This window comes from Eleginops maclovinus, chromosome 5, assembly GCF_036324505.1.
Source record: "Eleginops maclovinus isolate JMC-PN-2008 ecotype Puerto Natales chromosome 5, JC_Emac_rtc_rv5, whole genome shotgun sequence".
Lineage (NCBI taxonomy): Eukaryota > Metazoa > Chordata > Actinopteri > Perciformes > Eleginopidae > Eleginops > Eleginops maclovinus.
The window spans coordinates 10,905,969-10,925,257 of record NC_086353.1 but is presented as its reverse complement, the minus strand read 5'-3'; the positions used below and the strand labels follow the sequence as shown (position 1 = coordinate 10,925,257).

General features: G+C 40.6%; 1 protein-coding gene across 1 annotated transcript in view; it reads right to left on the bottom strand.

The window, feature by feature from the left end:
• The window catches only part of usp43a (ubiquitin specific peptidase 43a), an 88,769-nt gene that overhangs the window by 67,325 nt on the left and 2,155 nt on the right, over positions 1 to 19,289 (bottom strand). Inside the window, exon 2 of the mRNA XM_063883757.1 lies at positions 11,458 to 11,628. Within this exon, the coding sequence (XP_063739827.1) occupies positions 11,458 to 11,628 (171 nt within the window). The remainder of the gene's footprint in view (positions 1 to 11,457; positions 11,629 to 19,289) is intronic.

The following is a 19,289-nucleotide window of genomic DNA, read 5'->3' as shown; positions in this document are numbered from 1 at the left end:
GTCAAAACAAATAAACAGAGGACCGATCATTTTAATATTGTTCAAGTGAGAGATCAGAAGATAAGTGACAGGAACACGTTGTTATTAGCAGTGTTTGCTTAATTTCTTAATAAGAAACAAGTGTAGAGTCATTCATGAGGCTGCACCTTTCCAATGACGGGGGAATAAATAGGGTTTGGCCTGGTGATGGCAGTAGAGGCCTCGTTTTGTAAGGCTCAGCTACAGGGTTAAGTAAGAATGATCAGCGATATAGCTTCAGGATCAGATGTACTTATTCAAATCTTTTAGTTTAAAAATATGAAAGTGCAGGTTATAATTACCACTGGAATGCTGTACATAACAAAGAAGATAGTTTAGCTGCAACTTACAACTTCCTGGAGCCCATGGTAACAAGTTGAAATTAGGTTGTATGTTGGATTAAAAAACAAAAAGGCAAAAAAAAGTAAAACTAATACATTTTTCTTTATCTGTATCATGTTTTAATTGGCATGCAGGATTTTGGCCTGCTAAATTTCGGTATAAACCTTAGAACAGAGGATGGACAGAAAAACAGCAGGAGAACAGAGGTCCAGAAGGGAGGAATGAAAGAAACGCTGTCCGCGCAGTAAAGCGGCTGACTCACCGCTATTCTTTCAGCTACGGACGGCTGCCGCTAATTCGGCCTATTCAAAGCTGGCTTACAGTAACAAGGCAGTTGGGGAGATAACAGATGAAACCACAGGCATTTTAACACTCAACTACCCCCAACCCCTCCAACTTTCATCCTCTATTTCTCTGCTCTCTCCATGCAATCATTCACCTTCTCCACTGTCACCTCCCCTGTACAAAAGCTCTGCTTTGTGCATTAACTGTGACTCTTAACAGCACCAAAAGAAGTGTCTATGTTGGCATGTGCTTTCTTTTGACAAACCTTTCATTTTACTCACTGGCATTCATTTGTGGCACTTGCCGTGAAGACCAAAGGCAAATACCTTCACTTGAACGTCCTCTGATCTTGGGCCTATCTATATCTGAAGAGCACTACATGCACCCACTCCATTTCATGCAGCATCGAGTGCAGCCAGACCCGCCACTCTCTGGCTGTTACTATGGAGATGCCAGTCGGCCCAAAACAAAAGCAGAACAGAACATAAGCAGCCTCAGACAAGAGACCCTGGCAGAGCTCTGACAGCCGAATCTGGCTTGGCAGCTATAGAACCATCTCTCTCTCTCTTTCTGTTCCTATCCGTGTCTCTCAATCTGTCTCTGAGCTAGAACACTGAAAGTGCAAATATTGATTCAGAGGGGTAAACTAATTGACATGCCTTATCAAGATGAAGGGTAAAGAATGAATCAATCTGTAAGAAGATGGGTTCTGGAGTGTGTTTTCGCTCGCTTTGAGGTGGCCAGTGCCAGAGACCCTGGTACTCACAGAAAAGAAGAAGCATTGTTCATCTGTACTTGGCATTCTGGGAAAGAACGGGAGAGACCTCATACCAGAGGACAAGCTCAGAACTTGAACTGAAAATGTGATCACTCTTAAGACTGGTTAATGTCCCCATTGCCACTGAAAATGCCAACAGTTCACTTCAGTGGAGGAATCAGGTCTGGCTTTTGATGATCATTCAGACTCATTTAAATTAAGGGCACCAAAACCTGGAGTAAGGAGTCTGTGGAGTAATCTAAAAATAGTACATTTGAAAAGCATCAGGTATGAAAAGGGTGATCTATCATGTCACTCGTTGGCACACAAAGAAACTTTTAAAGCCTTATTAAGGCATTAGTTGGTCCCTCTGAGCTGGGTCCAACTGGGCTTCTGTTCTGAACAGCACAAAGTATATGTTTTTAAAACTCTTTATCCTTCTGCAAATCTGCCACACTGGTACATTAACACTCAAACCTCTCTAAAACCAAAGGAAAAACAAACACACCGACGCAGAGTCAAAGTTAAAAGTCAAATTAAAGTTGATCTAAAGTGTCACACTGTTAAAATTCTATCTATTTTTGCTTTTTAAATATTTGTTCAATGGGTTTTCTGACTAAATGTTAACTTAAAATACTTGAGTGAGATATCAATACTGTTTGGTTTCAGGCCACTCAGGGCAGTGAAGAACAATAGAGAACAGGTGACAGGAACAGGTCAGACTGCTATGCAGCAACCAGTCATGATATACAGGAGACACAACCATTTAAGGAATACTTTGTCAAGGTGGGTGTGGTGGAAGTTACACTGAACAACAAAACCTGCAGGACAGACTCTGTTTACATCAGTTAGACCAACAAATGCAAGTCCTCAGCTCCTTTTCAGTTCTAGGCAGCAAATTCCAGAGTGGGCAGTGAAGCCTTTGCAAAAGAGCCAAGAAATGGAGTTCATCGAATGGTCAGTTGAAATTGGCTCCAAAAGGAAGCAATCTCGATAGACCATGTTAAAATGTCAAACTTTATAGCAGAAAAAGTTGTGGTTCGAAAGCTTTCCCTATAATTTCCATTAACTTCTAGTCCTCCGTTCACCCTCCTCTTCATTATAGGAACAAACTCCCCTCTACCCTCCCTCCACTTTCCTCTCTGTCTGATTTTCTCTTTCATTCCACCTCTCTTCGTCCGCCATAGGCAAAAGTATATCTGTCAAATCTTCTTGAACTATTTAAAAGGAGGACATCTTTTGAAACATTAATGTGTATAATTAAATGTTACCAAAGAAATGTCGTGAATATTTCATTCATGTAGTACAATCCATCAAAAGCCGTTTACAGCGACGGTCCACTTGCTTGTTTGTGGCAGTGTCTGTGATGCCCACCTTGGTAGGATACCGTATTTGAGTCAACTGCATGTGTGTGTGTGTTTGCACTGGCAGGCGAGCATACAGGAGAATGGAGAAACAGTAGATAAAACACACTCTTGACCTAAAAGAGGTTCACATCTTGGTAGAATGGAAAGCTGGAAAGATGGAAGAAAGAGAGAGCAAGTGAGGGCATCTCTGTCTGCTCTTGTCAAACATGCAAGAGGAGGTTTTAAAAGCTCATCCTGAAAACTCTTCCATCCACTGTCACACATGAACACACGCATATAGAAAGGAATCTAGGGAAAAGGATGTGTAGAGGACAGGAGGTGGTCTGTAAGATGCACCCACTGTCATCTCCTGCATGAATTAATCGCTGTGCTAATGTTGCTGCCAATTATGGATCTCCTCTGTGTGCAACTGTTTTTGCCCCCTAAAGGGCATATTTAATATTTCATAACCTCCCGTCAGCATGGCATTTCGGCCCAAGCTCTATTCTGTATAAGGCCGATTTAACACCAGGTAGGGGGTCCCAATTTCAGATTCCTCTACCGTAAAATCTTTGGCTACTTTGATACAAAGATCTCTGCAAAGAAATGCCATGCACTATTTTGGCTGCAGCACCAAACTGGTTTATCCAGATTCTAAGCAGTCATTCGCATGACGGTCAACATTGTTCTCACTAGAGGTGTTTTTTTTGTCAGCTGTGTGGTGATAACGACTTATTATAAGTTGCTTAAAGCATACGAAACAATAGTTTGCGCTCATACCGAAACAAATAAGTGAACTGCGGGAAACATAAAAACCAGACTATATTTTTACTGAAAGAAATGTCCGTCAAGATTAGTTTCTGATCACTTCAGTGCAGTTGTATAATAATGCTTGGCCGGGGTGTATTTACCCTTAGTAGGCATTTCATAGCTCCCGTCTGATAAACTGCCTCAATTGGTGTCTCTTGAGACAGCATCAATTCGGTCTGAAGAACAAGTTTAAAAAAAAGCGTAGACCTAGAAATAAAGTAGTTTTCCAGACCACTCTTACCCACTGCTCAATTCTGCTTGAGACGCGGCTCAATGCTACATTACCCAAGACTTTCATAACAAACCCCAATTCTACTACCACACTATTGGCAGTCGAGTTGCATTGTGGGTAATGTGTCGAGAAGGAAGAAGAGTGCAGGAAAAAAAATATCCGTGTCACTGCTGCATTGATTTGGCTCGTTCCATCAATCGTACAGTAGTTCAAAGCTAAAGCAGCAAATAGTAATCGATTAGTGAATTAATTGGCCAAAATTTTACCTGGGTTCTGGTCTGCCCATGACAAGCTAGAAGCATTATGGTACAGATGAGGCCAAGTGATGCCTCAGAAAACACCCGTTTGGAAGACACATTAATATTTACACACACACACACACACACACACACACACACACACACACACACACACACACACACACACACACACACACACACACACACACACACACACACACACACACACACACACACACACACACACACACACACACACACACACACACACACACACACACACACACACACACACACACACACACACACACACCAGAGGCACTGGGGCAGGCTAGAGCAGGGAGAGTGTGGAGATGTGTGCCTGGATTTATTTTTCACTTTGGCAAACTGGTGGGTCCCACTGCCAGTGTGCAGCAGCTCTAAAGAGCTCATACATTGTTTCCATGAAAAAACATTTTCTTTATCTCTAAGCAGATCTAAGGTGCTAGGGGAGCAAAAATCGAAAAAGACTGGAGCAAAAAACTGAAAGTCAACGCAAGCACACATACTTTATGGACAGTGCATATAGTGAGAACAATACTGAGCAGCTGAATCTAAATCTGACCTCCACAAACACAAAAGCCCGGATTGCAACTATGCTCATTATAGCCTTTGTTTAAGAAGAGGTCACATTTTCCTTTTCCCCACAATGCAATCTCTGAAGGATCTGTCTTCCAATCTCCAAGCAACCTTTCACAGAAAATCCTAACCTCTAACTGTAACGACTCTCAAATTGAATATAATGATGTCCTCTGGTCTTTCTTTCGTCTTTGCTTCAAATCAAGGTACTTGTTGTCCTCATGTTGTTACTGATGTTTTTTTAAGTGAGATAGTGGGGGAGTGCATCTATGCACTGGATGTGCTCTACAATATTGAAAGACAGCCAACACGCCTTCAACCTCCCTCTCACTCTCTGTCACTATCTTTTAACTTTGAGTCTGTCTTTTAATTTGCTTCAATCTATTCTAAAGACAACGAGGCAGAGAGAGGATTGGAGACTGAAATCAAGGTTAAACAGTGACAAGGGTGTCTCAATTTCCAAGTTTCAAGCAAGCAGGAGTTTTTTCTACAAGCGTATGGACAGAGTAACTACTCAGTCATTCAACCCTCACTAGCTGATAGATCGAAACATTACGTCGAGCAAGGGGCTTAAAAAAGACACTTGAACAGCCTAAATGAATTATGGATGAAGCAGTGGCTAGAAAGAGAGGCAGAAATATGTTGAGAAATAGTTCTAAAAAGTTTCTTTCTCCCCCTCCAGTGTAAATCCTATTAAAATGAAAGAATAGCACAGGGGTATTAGCTGACCCCAGCCATTCTGTCCCCAGTTTTTCTACCTGATAAATAAATAAACTCTCAAAATCACTCCTACAATTGACATTGTCCATCCCACATACATTTTTAAGTCATGAACCAAGTGTTTACATGAGCAACAGCATTGTGGAGGCCTTCTCTTTTAAACAGAAGTCACAACAACAATAAGCTTTCTGATTTATTTTCCAGCATCAAACATGTTCCCCCTTTTCTGCCACTGTAAACCTCTTTGAGAAATGCTTTAAAAGAATGACTGGTCACAAACAAAAAACCTATAGGACGTCTCTTTTTTCAACAAAAACGCGCTCACCCTCTCTGTCAGGAAGAATTTGTGGCATCTCAGAAATGTCACTTGCCTTTAATCAATCGGGTGGCTGTCCGAGTGCGGTGTGGCTGTGGCAGGGGTTACGCTGCTTTGATGTCACCGTTGTGAGATTGAAACACGGAGGAGCTGAGCAGGGACGGGTGTGGAAGAGCAGACAGCGACCGAATAGTTTCACAACAGAACAGCTTTACTGGTTGTGGTGTCTCTCATGTAAACAACTTTACATGAGAGACATTACTCAAGTCATAAAGAGGCTTAATATTACACAAATGTCAAAAGACAAAATATTTGTTTGGTCTTTAGTTGGTCTGTGGGTTATCAGTCAAATACTAGCTCACTAATAATATAGCCCAAAGTACCGAAAGTTCTACATTTTGAATGAGTTCAAGGCTTGTTTTTAAATCTGATGAAGGCTCAGATTTATGTGTAAAATATTAACAACTGCTTCTGAACCCTCTCAACAACCATAATCTTTGAGGTAAAAAAAAGTTATTTAATTGCCTATTTAACCTGAAATATTCATAGAAAATTAGCATTTTATGTGTCTTACTGTTTTTCTGCAACAGATCTTTTTACAGTTCTTTAACTCCTTTTCCTTAATATAGTGCTATAACATCTCTTCATAGTTCTATAGTCACTGTTAAGGATAACCTGTGATTAACATTTTCCTCAGTCTGTTAAAGAAGAAGCAGCATCAATGTTTTATTTATACATAAAAGAAACACATTGATGTTTTGGACAAAGGAGGTGGATATGATATCAGAGCATAGATGTCCAGATGACAGACACATAAACAGCAAAAACCAGATCAAGACCCACCCACCTCTCCCTGTCACTGTCAGCTGATTTATCTCATTCATCAACATTTGAACATGAGGTAAAATCCCAAAAAGCTATCAAACTCACTATTTCTGTCCCTGCCGATAAAAGCCCTTGCTGGATTTACCGCATCCACTGACCACATTTCAAAGTCTATGCAGTTGGCACCAGGGCCAGGGGATTTTTTTTCTTTATCCCTTCACAGTCGACCCTCCCGGGGCAGAAAGGCTGACCGCTATCGACATTTAAAATGGAATAATGCATACATAATGCATTGGCACTGGTGTTACATTGGCAAACCTTGTGTCCCACTACTGTCCATAGGGGGGAGACGGATGAGGTTTAGAATGAACTCGCTCTAAATCCCACTCATGGAGGGCCTGAGGCAAAATGTAGCTGCGCTCCATGTGTTCACCCAATGAACACTGGAAAATATATAACACTCTCTTATAACACAAAACTTGAGTCGGTAGGTTTTTTTCCTCACCAGAAACAACAAGATAGTTAAACCGATAATACTCATATTTTAAAACCGCTAAGGCCTAACAGTCTAATATAATGCATGTGTGATTCCTACCTTTAATGTCATGTAATCTGTGTGGCTCATAGCTTGTGGACACAATGAGTCAAAAAAGAAGAAGCCTCTCTATGCTATTCTTCCCTCTTTTCTAATACTTGCTGGAAGAGATAAAGCTGACAGTTGTGCATCATGTGAGCTAAGACAATGTTTATTGGGAGAAATTAAACATCATTTCAGAAAGTATTGTGTTCAACAGGTATGATTTCAAAGTGGGCTAGGCTGCTTTTGTTAGCAAAGGAGGAATGCTGCTGATTTGGTGCCAGTGAGGCGAAAGGGAAACCAAGCGAGTTTAGCGAGCGCCCTTTGGAAGGAGGATTAACATTACTGAGCTGCCTTCTTGTGTGTTCACAGTCTTGTGTTACGTAATGTTACTTGGGCGAAGCTGCTGGGCTGGTCACACTGCTTGTAAAGCAGGTCTGCTACACAAACAAGGTCTTCTAATATATACTGCATATCACTTGTACACTGCTTTATCAATATGTCTGGTACACCTTTTGTCCACTTTAATTAACATACATGTCAAGCTGTGTGAAGCGGGCCCTCACAGACTAGCTGCTTCTTTGAGTCATGATAATGGGAATCTAAATAATAGTATCATTTGTGGTGTCCTGCTCACCTAAAATACATTTAAACACGTTTGAAGAAACACCTATACAGACACCTAAATCAATAAATATATATATCATGATCTATCCACACTGGGTCATCACAGGTTAAGTTGGATTGCAGTTCACAGAGGAATGTGCCTTCGACACAGTCAAGGAAACATGTGACTTGACTCAGCTTACTGGCTCATATTTGTTCTTATCTGTGGGAATCTATACATGTTTGCTTTTGAAGCAATCGGCCTACCGTAGAACAATAGGCCTACATTTTGTCATCCAATCTTAGCAACATGTTGTCCTACTGTGTTAACAACCCTTACACATGAAGAGAACAAAAAAAAAAAGAAAAAAAAAAGAAACATATTTCTTTGTTTTCCCCTGATAATCAATGGCGTGAGCTGTGAATAAAATGGTGAAACACAACTTGTTTTAAGGGAACTCATTACAAAGGTTTCATGAGAATTTCAACACACCTCGAGAGAATAAATCCTGACAGGAATAATAATGAGACCAAAGAAATGTCACTGAGGCTGTCAAAAATGCAGTTACTACACAGTGTAAGGGGCTGTTTTGTTTTCATAAGGCTAAAACCCAGAATGAAGTTAGACAACAGTGTTTTCAACAGTTTGAAAAATAAATACTTTGCGTAACAAACAATCTGAAATCTTGGTGGGTCAGGAGAAGAGTGAGAAAGAACTGCTGGACGAGGTGCTAACCACTAAATGTGAAAATGAGAGGGGAAAAGTTGACACTGTTCAGTTTCTGTCAGTTCAGCATGACCTGTATAATCCTATAGATGCCCGTTTCCCAGGCTCCGGTGAAAGACAAAGCAGTCAAAGTCACTTCTCTGCTTTCCTCTCTGACTGCTCAACCCAGTCACCATTTCATCTAACCGTCGGTCAGTTCTTCTGCCCTGTCAACGGACTTCAATAATCATTCCACTTTTGATGGTTCTGTGTGAGAAACTCAAATTGTGTTTCTCTCTCCTAATTCATCTTACCATATGAATGAACATTGGCAAAAGTATTGTTGGCAAAGCTCAAATTCCTTGATTTAAATGTCATGAGAGTCCTGGACGTCATTTCCATATGTTCTTTCTTTTAATTATTCAAAACTGCAATGGAGACTGAACGAATCTCCCAGTTTCAAAGTTTTTGAATTACATCAGCAGTATAACCATGAGCACTCTGTGCTGCATAAATGGAATCAATTTACAGGAAGGGGGATGAGAATTTAATTCTAGAAAAGTAGACATTTTCCCTCCTGGTGTGAACAATCCAGTGATTTCCCTCTTCTGTGCCTCACAGCAGTAGCACAGGAAAGCCGGCTTTATGATTCCATGATTCACTGGAAGCCTAATGAGTGCCACGGCCGTAAGCTCTTTATGTGGCATAAAGGCTGCCTCTATTAGCGCTGCTGTCATAGCGGGAGAGCTGGCCATTGGGTGGCAGCGCGGCGACAGTTCAGCTCATAACAGTATTCATTTACTGACAGGACTGGAGGGTCGTCTGCTGGCAGGCAATACCAGCTGTGCTGCCACCAAACTCCAGGCCAACACACTCAGATAATTACATATTTAATGACACACTGTACTATACTGTATATAAAGGTTTAACAGCCAGTATAACTGAAAGGTCAATGAAATCAAAAACGTATTACTACCCTTGCTTCTCCTTCACTAGATCATTTAGAATTACTAAGAGAGCTGAGTGTCATGGCAGATGATACATCTTATGATTTAAAACAATATATAATGTGGTATAATGTGTTCCCATATTTCTTGAGAACTTTATTTGGCCAAGAGCAGGAAGATATAATAAATGCAATATAATATATAATCCATTTAGCATTGTAGACAAGAATATGTGAAAACAAAACCAACATTTGTATTATTTTATGTTCAAAGCTGTCAAGCATCAGAGACTAAAGGAATAAACTGGAGCAGATTTGGTATATCATTTATAATTGTTGCTTTCAATTTCAAGTTTCAGCTTCAATAACTATATAATGTTGTGTAGACCGAGTGTAACAGGCAGCCAGTAAGAGGCCTGTTTAAAAGCATCTGATTGACATCTGGTCGGGAAGAATGAACGTTAAACAGAGGGAACAAAATAGAAGAACAGGCCACCATTACATTGCTATACCCTGTAAAGTAATGTTGTTTTTGTATTAATATATTTTTGTTTGTGTCCATTTGAATTTCAGAGAAATCTCACAAAAGTGCACCTTAGTCAACTCCAATAAATATACTGACCGAAGACAACATTTAACTGGCTTTTGGTGCTTGTTTACTCTCACGCTAAGAAACCGTCAGCTCAGACATGATGTGTGCTTTATTCTCTCTCATCGGTCACGTCCAGTCCCAGATCATTTCCAAGTGCAAGTTGTATGGTGAACATCCCACATCCGAGTCAAAAACACAGACAGAGAACCGGTATGGATGCGTAGAACTTCAACAGTTTTATCCTCTTACATCACACAGGAAAGCACACACAAAGAACCATTTCAGACCAAGGAACAATGGGTTTCAACCCAACTGCAGGTGGAAGAAACACAGCGGCCCTCGGAGCACTGTAATGACTCTTTACCAAACAAGACCACAGAACGCAACATCCAGAGAACTTCAGTTCAGTAATTTCCCAGCTCTTGAGACATACTTAGCGAGTCATACATGTCCACCAAATCTAGTTGCAATAGCACAAAGTGTCCAGTAGATTTGACATTTTCTATAATATAAGCCCTGCAAACACCATTGAGCCAGCTATAGCAAAACTGTATCAAACATCTTAAAGTTACATTTCCTGTTTTGGTCTAGATATGAGGAAAATGGCGGGGAAAAGATCTAGATGTTCATTTTATTATATATTAAAGTTCATAAGAACCGGGCCACTCCATAATGTTGATTATTATAGTGCCACCAGTTTGCCCAATTGCACTACATTCACCAATGCACTCTCTTGAATCACCACAGTTGTTTGGATGAATCCTTTTTGAGATATGCTGACACTCAAACGCACAGACAAAATGTCCTTGCTGTAAAAGTTGAGTGAATTATTATTTTGTTGAATAAAATTCAAGAAAACAGGGAGACACATTGAGTAGAAGATCTGCCACTGTGAGCTTTAAATAACAACGTCACCATTATTTTTTAACTGTATGAATTAAACAATGGCTTCAGTGTTACATGCAACATGATCCTGTACATGAGCTTGGATCATAGTAGTGCTCTGCAGTCTACAAAAACACTCATGGAACTTGAATTTGCCAGGTGGAGCAGCATTTTTCAGTTTTGCTGCCCGTGAAATCAGTTGTGCAGTACAGAGAAAGACAGAGGCAAAACTGAGTGTCGAGAAAAGACTAGCAAGGAAGATCCAACCACGAAGAAATATCAAACATTTCCCTCTTGGTTCCTTCCCTTTGGCTTTATTGGCTAGAGCTGACCATAGCTCTTCCTTCCTCTATATAAAGCCCACAAAGAAAAATGTTTGAGGTCACTGTGATGTGTGGGACGGCTCGAGGATTCAGTCAAATTGAGTCTATCACCTGCTTACATGTAATGAGCATTAAGACTGAGAGTCTGCAGTGACTTACCCGAGAAGGTATAAAAACAAGCCAGCAAGAGCAATTCCTGCATTATAAGTAACACAATCGCATTTAGCATATTCAGCCCTGCATGGCAACAGTCGCAGTAACAAAGACCAGCTCGCTGTTGCAGAGCCTGTGGCAGCTGGATGAAGTGGACTCACCTTGGCGTTGGCTTTGGTCTTGCTGCTGCTGTTGCTGCTGCTGCTGTTCGTGTTGTTGTTGGGGCTTTGATTAGCATCTTCATGAACTCTGTCCAAAAGCCAGAGGAGGAACTCAAGTGCATCGTGCTGAGAGTTTCCCCGAAACTGAGAGCCGTACTTGGCCACTATGCTCTGAGAAGAGAAGAAAGGCCATAATTAATACTTTGGGTGATTTCAAGTTATTAAATACTGACATCCTTCCTGACAAAATGAGGCCATGATCACAGGAACACAGGAACTCATCATTTGTGAGACACAGTTGGTTTAGCTTTGAGCACTGAGGGAAGGGATGGAGGAGAGCAGGGGAATTTCTTCTCTTATCATCCCACTATCATCCCTTATTGCAGACTCATTCAAGTTCATCTGCCAGGCAGTGTTTGGCTAAGACATCATCCTGTAATAAATTCATTCACTATTCTCTTTGGATGTTGCCTTCTGGGAAATATTTTTGAAAATGTAAAGGCACTTCATTACATGTATTACACTTCCAAAAGTTAACTGCAACGAATAAAGCCATCAGCTAAAAACTATCCCACCAAGTTCACTGTGGTTTCATGAAAGACTGCAAATTATTATTATGATGTTTGCAATTTGATTTATCATTTGGTCTAAAAATGTCAGAAAAAAGTAGAAAATGCCTTTTGTCAATTAGTATGGCACAAGTTTTTATCGTTTATTGTCTTGTTCTCTTTTGACCGACAGCAAATAAAATCCTAATATTCCAAAGTAAGAACCAGCAAATGACAAAAGCAATTATCTAATGTAACCTGGCAAATTCACATTTGCAGACCGTAATTTTTACAGATAAGTAAAACTGAACTATTAGTTTGAATTGGTTTGTTTATTGTTTATCTTTGCCTTTTTGTGTGTAGAGGTGTGTGTTCAGAGAAAGAGTGAAAGAGAAAACTAAACATCTGTGTTTTCTTGAAACCTCATAACTTCATTATTCAAATGAATACAATTACACAGAACCACAAACCACACTTCACAATGTAAAGCAAATGACGGGTTGCATGGTATAAGCATCGTGAAACATGTCACCAATGAGAAGAATGGTATTTTTCCTTTCCTTTGAAACAAGTAAGGTGACTGCATTATTTTGGTTCTGAAAGATGTTAAGACTGTGCTTGTTGAAGTAATGTTCCCTGATGGCTATTTTGGGCAGCGTAGCACAATAAGACAGTCTTCATAAGCCATTAGTGTTTGCCAATAATATTTTAAGAAATTGTTCCCCAAACACTTTCACATTGCATATGAAACGATGACTCACAAAGAGGACACCCAGGACCATGACAGGTGCTACTAGAAAATAAATGCCAGACTGTCTTATTCAATTATGAGGATAGAGTTGTGACTGTATGAGTCACAACAGAAAAATTGACATGCAAAACTAAAGACATTATTAAGAGTACACCACACTGTACGGCTATATCTCTCTGTTGCTTTCCTTCTCGATGTGAGACTGACAGGATTCATCCTCTGCTCCAGACCTCATTAAAAATCACCACATTATACCTGCAGTATCCCAGTATCTAAATATAAACAGGGGAGGGAGGACCCCCCTCTACCTGACGGAGACAGCCTGCTAATGAGCTTCATCGCTCTGAGGGAGCACTGACAGGGGATGGAGGGTTGAGGGACAGATGGAGAGATGGGCCGGCGGAGAAAAGGAGGAGAGAGGGACGCTGGCGGAGTTTCAACAGACCTGCAAGTGTTGTTTTGTCTCCTTATCAAAAAGGACGAAACTGACTGGCCCCGGGATGACAAGTGAGGAATAGGAGGCAGCAGAGTCTCTTAAAGCTACGCACAAAATAGTGGTCAAAACAGTTTCCAAGGTTACAGTGATTCTAGGCACAGAAACATGCTGACATCCAGAGGTTACGACTTCATTTAGACGAGGGTAAGACCCCTCACAAAGCCTTATCTCCTGGTTTTGGTTTGTGTACTGTCTGTGTGATTGCTGGGATCATAATTTCACTCATCTTTTTGGTATGTGTTTAAAGTGCTGTCTCTCAGAGTGTCTCTGGTGACATGTGCCATAAAGACTCAAAGTAATTTAAGTAGATCTGGCAGGATTGGATTAGGATTAATTGAAATCTTGTAAAGGAAGGGAAATAAATGAATGAGATGGTAAGGAAACGCAGGGAGACAAAGAAAAAACAAACTGCAGGTTAGTCGAAATGTCAAGTTCCACTGTAAACTCTAGCAGTGTTCAAAGCTGACCTCAGCACAGCTCTGGTTGGAGCTTACATGTTTGTTAAGCAAACACTTCATAGCTGTTCAAAGTTAAAGATGGGCTTAAGGGTCAACTCGGGGGAGGATATCATTTTTTATAAGTAATATTGATCAGTCTAAACCAGGGATCCTATTCTCAACCCCTGATAGCGCTGATCAGACAAATATGGCCTGAAAAACTAAACCAATTCAGAAGTGCTTTAACTTGCATTCTTGCTAAAGCAAGCAGGTAGTGTCCAAACTTGCAAAACTAAGTCTGGTTTTAAATACATTTATGCGAAAATGAAAAAGTGAATTCCTTGTCTCAATAGCTAGTTTCAAGTCTTCTTCGATATGGCATGATTTTCGTTTTCCTAATTTTATCATTTTTGTCACCTAAAAATGTATCTGTTAATGTTCTGTTTTGTTAAACCCTCTTCCCCCCTTTGTCACTGTTTGCAACACAACATGTCACATTTAATATATTGAGGACAATCAAAAGTCAAGTCAAACAAAAGTAGGAGCTCCACAGTTCAGTATTGGATGTGTAGTGCTGGCAATGTCTTGTTTCATTTTCTGTCTCGGCACAAAGAAAAGGATACAAATCAAGGACTGCCAGTTTTTCTCAAAACAAAGAAAGCTACCAAAAGAAGAAAGCCTACAAGAGCGATAACACAGAGACAGCCATAAACTTTTTGTTCTCCAAAGCAGGGGTCATGACCTCCCAGCGGTCAGCAGAGATAGGGCTGCACTCTGGCAACATTCCCTGCTTCCAACATCCAGATGTCTGTTTTGATGTCCCGTCCTGCTACCTTTGCTTCACCTCACACCATTACCCCCTCATGGCCTCACCACATCCATCTTCCTCCACTGTAAATAATGACAGATTAGAGTGCTGGCAAGACAGGAATGTATTTTAAACATACATCAGACAAATGTCCTCTCTCTCCCTAAAAGAAACATTTACAACACCTATCCTCATCATGATTGAACCTGCCAAGCAGGCCTATAGATTTCTGTCGGACTAACAGTGAATGTTACTGATAAATTAAGATAGGGCTTAACATTAAGAGGAACACACTTCTTTACCACACACACACACACACACACACACACACACACACACACACACACACACACACCTTACAGGCTGGAATGAGGCTGGATAGAATCTGTCAGTGCTGGCTGCTCCATTTGCTGTTTCATTTTTCAGCGGCCTGGTGATGTTGGCTCACCTCTGGACGCAGGACAGTCATCACTTACAGCCTTGAATTATACCACTCTGTCACTCTGGAACCATCATGCTGTGTTCCATATCTTTTTTTTCCCTGTCTTATACATACTCACACACCAACACACACACAAACTTAGTTTTTTCCTTCAGTGCTATAATGTCTCTTCTCTACCCTCTCTATCATGTTACAACCAATCCCTCCACTAAAAGGTCCCAGCTGAGCTCGGGCCAATACGCACACACACACACACACACACACACACACACACACACACACACACACACACACACACACACACACACACACACACACACACACACACACACACACACACACACACACACACACACACACACACACACACACACACACACACACACACACACACACACACACACACACACAGAGAGAGACGGGCCTCTCTTTGAAGCATAGCACCACCTGTCATTTCCTGCCTCTTCCTCCAGCCATTATTTGAAATCTACATATACTCAGCTAATGTAGAGCTGCGAGTATAAATCCCAAAGTTTTCAACAACAGTTTAGTTGATGACAACTTTGGGAACTATTTCGATAATTGATTATCAGTTTGAGTCATATTTTAAGGAAGAAATATCCAAATTATATGATTACAGCTTCTTAAATATGGATTATTTTCTGGGATTTTTTGGTTTATTCTCTAAGAGGGAAGTTAATACATGACCAAAACATCACATTTGAATATGTGTTAATTGGCTTTTGGGAGCAATGATTAAAGTTTTTATTACAAGGCAAATCAATGATTGAGAAAATTATATAGATTTATCAATAATTTAAATGATGATAGTTGCAGGCCTCAACTTTACTTCCTGTGTCTTCCTAGGCCCCAATGGATTGACCTCCAGACCAAAAGAGAACAGGCAGGTATTTTTAAAGAAACTCCAAATGCAACGTCTTGAAAACAGACTTATATTTCCTCCACTGCGTTAAGAAGCCTTCAATAAAGGTGCCAGTGAGTCAAGACTGAACAAAGCCTGCTTGTCTGCAGAAGTCCTCAGTGTGGGATATACAGGCGATCAGAAAGAAATAAGAAGGGATGAGATGGAAATAATCGCCTCTGAATGGTTTACAGCCCAGGAAAAGGCTCCCTGGGCTCTGCTGAAACTGAGAGATTGATGCTCTGAGGATTCACAGCTGAGGCTGTAAATATATGTGCCCAACTGAGAGTCTGGCATGCTGTATCGGTCATGCCATCGAGTGCCGTATGAATTTATGCCATTTTCATATGCTTCCCTATCACTGAGATAAAGTAGGAAAGTCATCCCAAACTCCATGACTTGGTGCTCGCAGTATTTCATCCCATTATACTAAAGATTGATTTACTCCTATTCATGGCTTCCTGCACTGTGTGTGTCTTTCAGGCTTTGTACATAAATCATGGGAGGGATAATAAACCTGGAGTAAAATGGTCTCATATTGTAGTGCTTACACAGATACAGCACAGACACACTTCTCCTTGTGTTCTTTTATTGCCTTTTGTCACAGTGGTGCAGGTATAATGGAGTGAGGCTCACTGAGTCGTGGGAATGCATGCTGCTCCCAAACAGCATATGGTGGCTCTGTTACAGTACTTGTAAGTAGTCTATCTTGAGATGAAATGTTTGAAGCGTTACCACTTGCCCACGTACTTTAACAGCTAAGACATACTGTAGAGCTCCCTGCATATCAGTGGCAAAACATAAAAACCTCTAATTATTATATCTTCAGTCTTCCTAAAAACAGCATATACTAATAATATTCTAGCCGCATAATGCTAAAAACTCCCAAAAAAGAGTCCCCTTCTGTTTCCCTGAAAGACTGCCACTAACAAACTAAAATGAGAGGCTGCCCCGCTGTGCATACTCAGCACAGTCCAGGTGGTGCATATCCCCACAGCAATGTATGTGTGTCTTTCCACAAACAATGTATACACCTTCAGCACTAAGAGTACGAACAAGAGTGGTCTTTGAAGAGGCGCAGAGACAAGAAAAGACAAACAAACCATCAGTCTAGCTGTCCTGCCTCTCTGTCACACACTGCCAGGCACTCCCAGAACAAACAAGACTGCTTAAAACACCAGGCTTCATCTCCACGGCTGAGCTCCTCTGGCTTCGCAGAGCTGCATTCTGTCAAGCGTAAAAAAGATGAACCCTGGCTCCTCCACTACAACTTCTCAAAGTAGTTACAGTGTTGTTAAATCCATTAGGTCAGGAGTGTAACGCAATAAAAAGAACACGCTCGCTCTGTCGTAAAGTTAAATTGATGTAGACTACCTTTTTTGAGTGTCCGAAAAAGGACGCTTCATGTCTCCAGATTCCTTCAACATCAAAGGTGAAGCAAGGCATCTATGACTTTTGACCTCTAAATACAGCCCCTCCATTATCCCGATCACTGTCAATTTTGTAAGCTCAACTGCATTTTGTAACACATTTCATATCATCGACTCAAAAGTGTAAGACTTTTAGGAATCTAATGAGTACAGCTTCTAACAACCTTCTAACAATGATTCCTACGAGAAGCTCCTTTTCTCTCATCATTCATCCTCACCCACCAGGAATAAGCATGTCTGAGCCTTAAAGACTACATTTTTTATAACCTAACCTTACCCACCTAACCATGCTAGTGAATCACACAATTCACCTTTTTACACGTGAAATCTATTGATATTTTGGAACAAAACCGTCATTATGTGGTTAATACATCTAAATGTGTGCAGCTGAGCAAAACAGAGGCACACTTTGGTATATGACAACCATTCAAGAAAGTAAAACAAAACTATCTCCAACTTTTTTTACAAGGAATGCCTCCAGCTTTTAAATGTTGGCTTAACTCCCTGCTTTTAAGCCTGAGGTCATTCTTCAGTTTATATAATGGTATTTTTCCTGAGAATCACATGACTCCTGCTCATCTCAATACAGATCCCAATATGCAAGAAGTCGGAGAACTTTCTGAAAAACGTACTTTTCCACTTTCAGGACATGCAATAGTGTGAACAGATTTGGTAATGACCATCAGTTGTCAAAGTTGCCTCTCCCTTTTTGTAAGTAGAGCCTTGAGTGGTCTTATGACAGTCAAGCGAGGGACAATATAGTTTTGTTTACCAGCCATGTCTCTCCCTCCCACTTTCTCTTTCTCTCTCGCTCTGAGTGCACACCAATGGAGGCGTCTCAGCAGGGGGCATCCTGCTTTTCCAGGCTGAAAGCACTTGCCACAGTAAACATCCTCTCTTCTGCCTCACCCTGGGATGAGCAGACAAACACAAATCACTGTGTCCATGCGGTGGGGCGAGTCAAGAAAAGGGTAGTGAAGTATATGGATTTTTTATTTTTTTTGCAGACCAGTATGATGAGAAGTAATAGAACAAAGAAAAGAAGAGAGTGACAACAGAGCAGCAAATTCAGACATTAAGTTCAAGGGCTAATAATCCATGTTTCCTTCCAGCAGATGGCCGACTCAGGGACTTTCATCAACCATCATTTTTAACCAATTTTGCTATAAAAGCGCCTGAATGAAACACGTATACTGAATCAAACATTGTGGGACTATCTGATCACCTGTCAGAGACTGCTAATGTTTGGCCCGGAGTAAACACACAATATCAGATTGCCACAGTATGTTTTTGTATAGTTTTTATTATGGGATTTAGAGGAATCATATTCATCCTGTTGCTACTTCAAAGAGATCTGTTTTTGAATATAACACCTGCTTTTTACATTCAAGGCCTTTAAACTATACCTGAATACCCTTGAAGACCAAACAATGTATAAATAAAAAGGACTACAGAGGCCTAAGTTGGTCTTCAAATTGCACACATGCAGACACTCAGGATTAAAGATCCATAACACCATGCCTCCTTACATTTCTCAGAAAAAAACAGCCAGTTCCTCTTTGTTTATAACTTTCCCTTACAGCTTTTTATTAAACTGCACTCTTTCTGATACACATTACTAATGTATCACTAACCTGTGATAAAATAAGTAAAGTATAAATATCAAACCTTTCCATTAGAAAATTATATCTCACTCATGTCTCCCTATATATGTGTTTGTGTGCACCTACTTCCCTACAACTTCCCCCAGGCTGTCTGTTGATGCAACAGAGCAGTCATCACTCAGGAAGCCAATACGGGTTGACTGTCATCTAAGGCCAGAAGGGAACCCCGCAGCCCTGGCTCACAACAGCCATAAACGAGTGGAACAGAAAGAAAGCCTTCTGTTTGTAAGTGCTATCCACTTGTTGATCTATTGTCTATCTATATCTCATTATATGTTGTCAAAAGATTTTGCAACTCCTATAACATGCATTTAGAAGTGTATGCAACTATAAG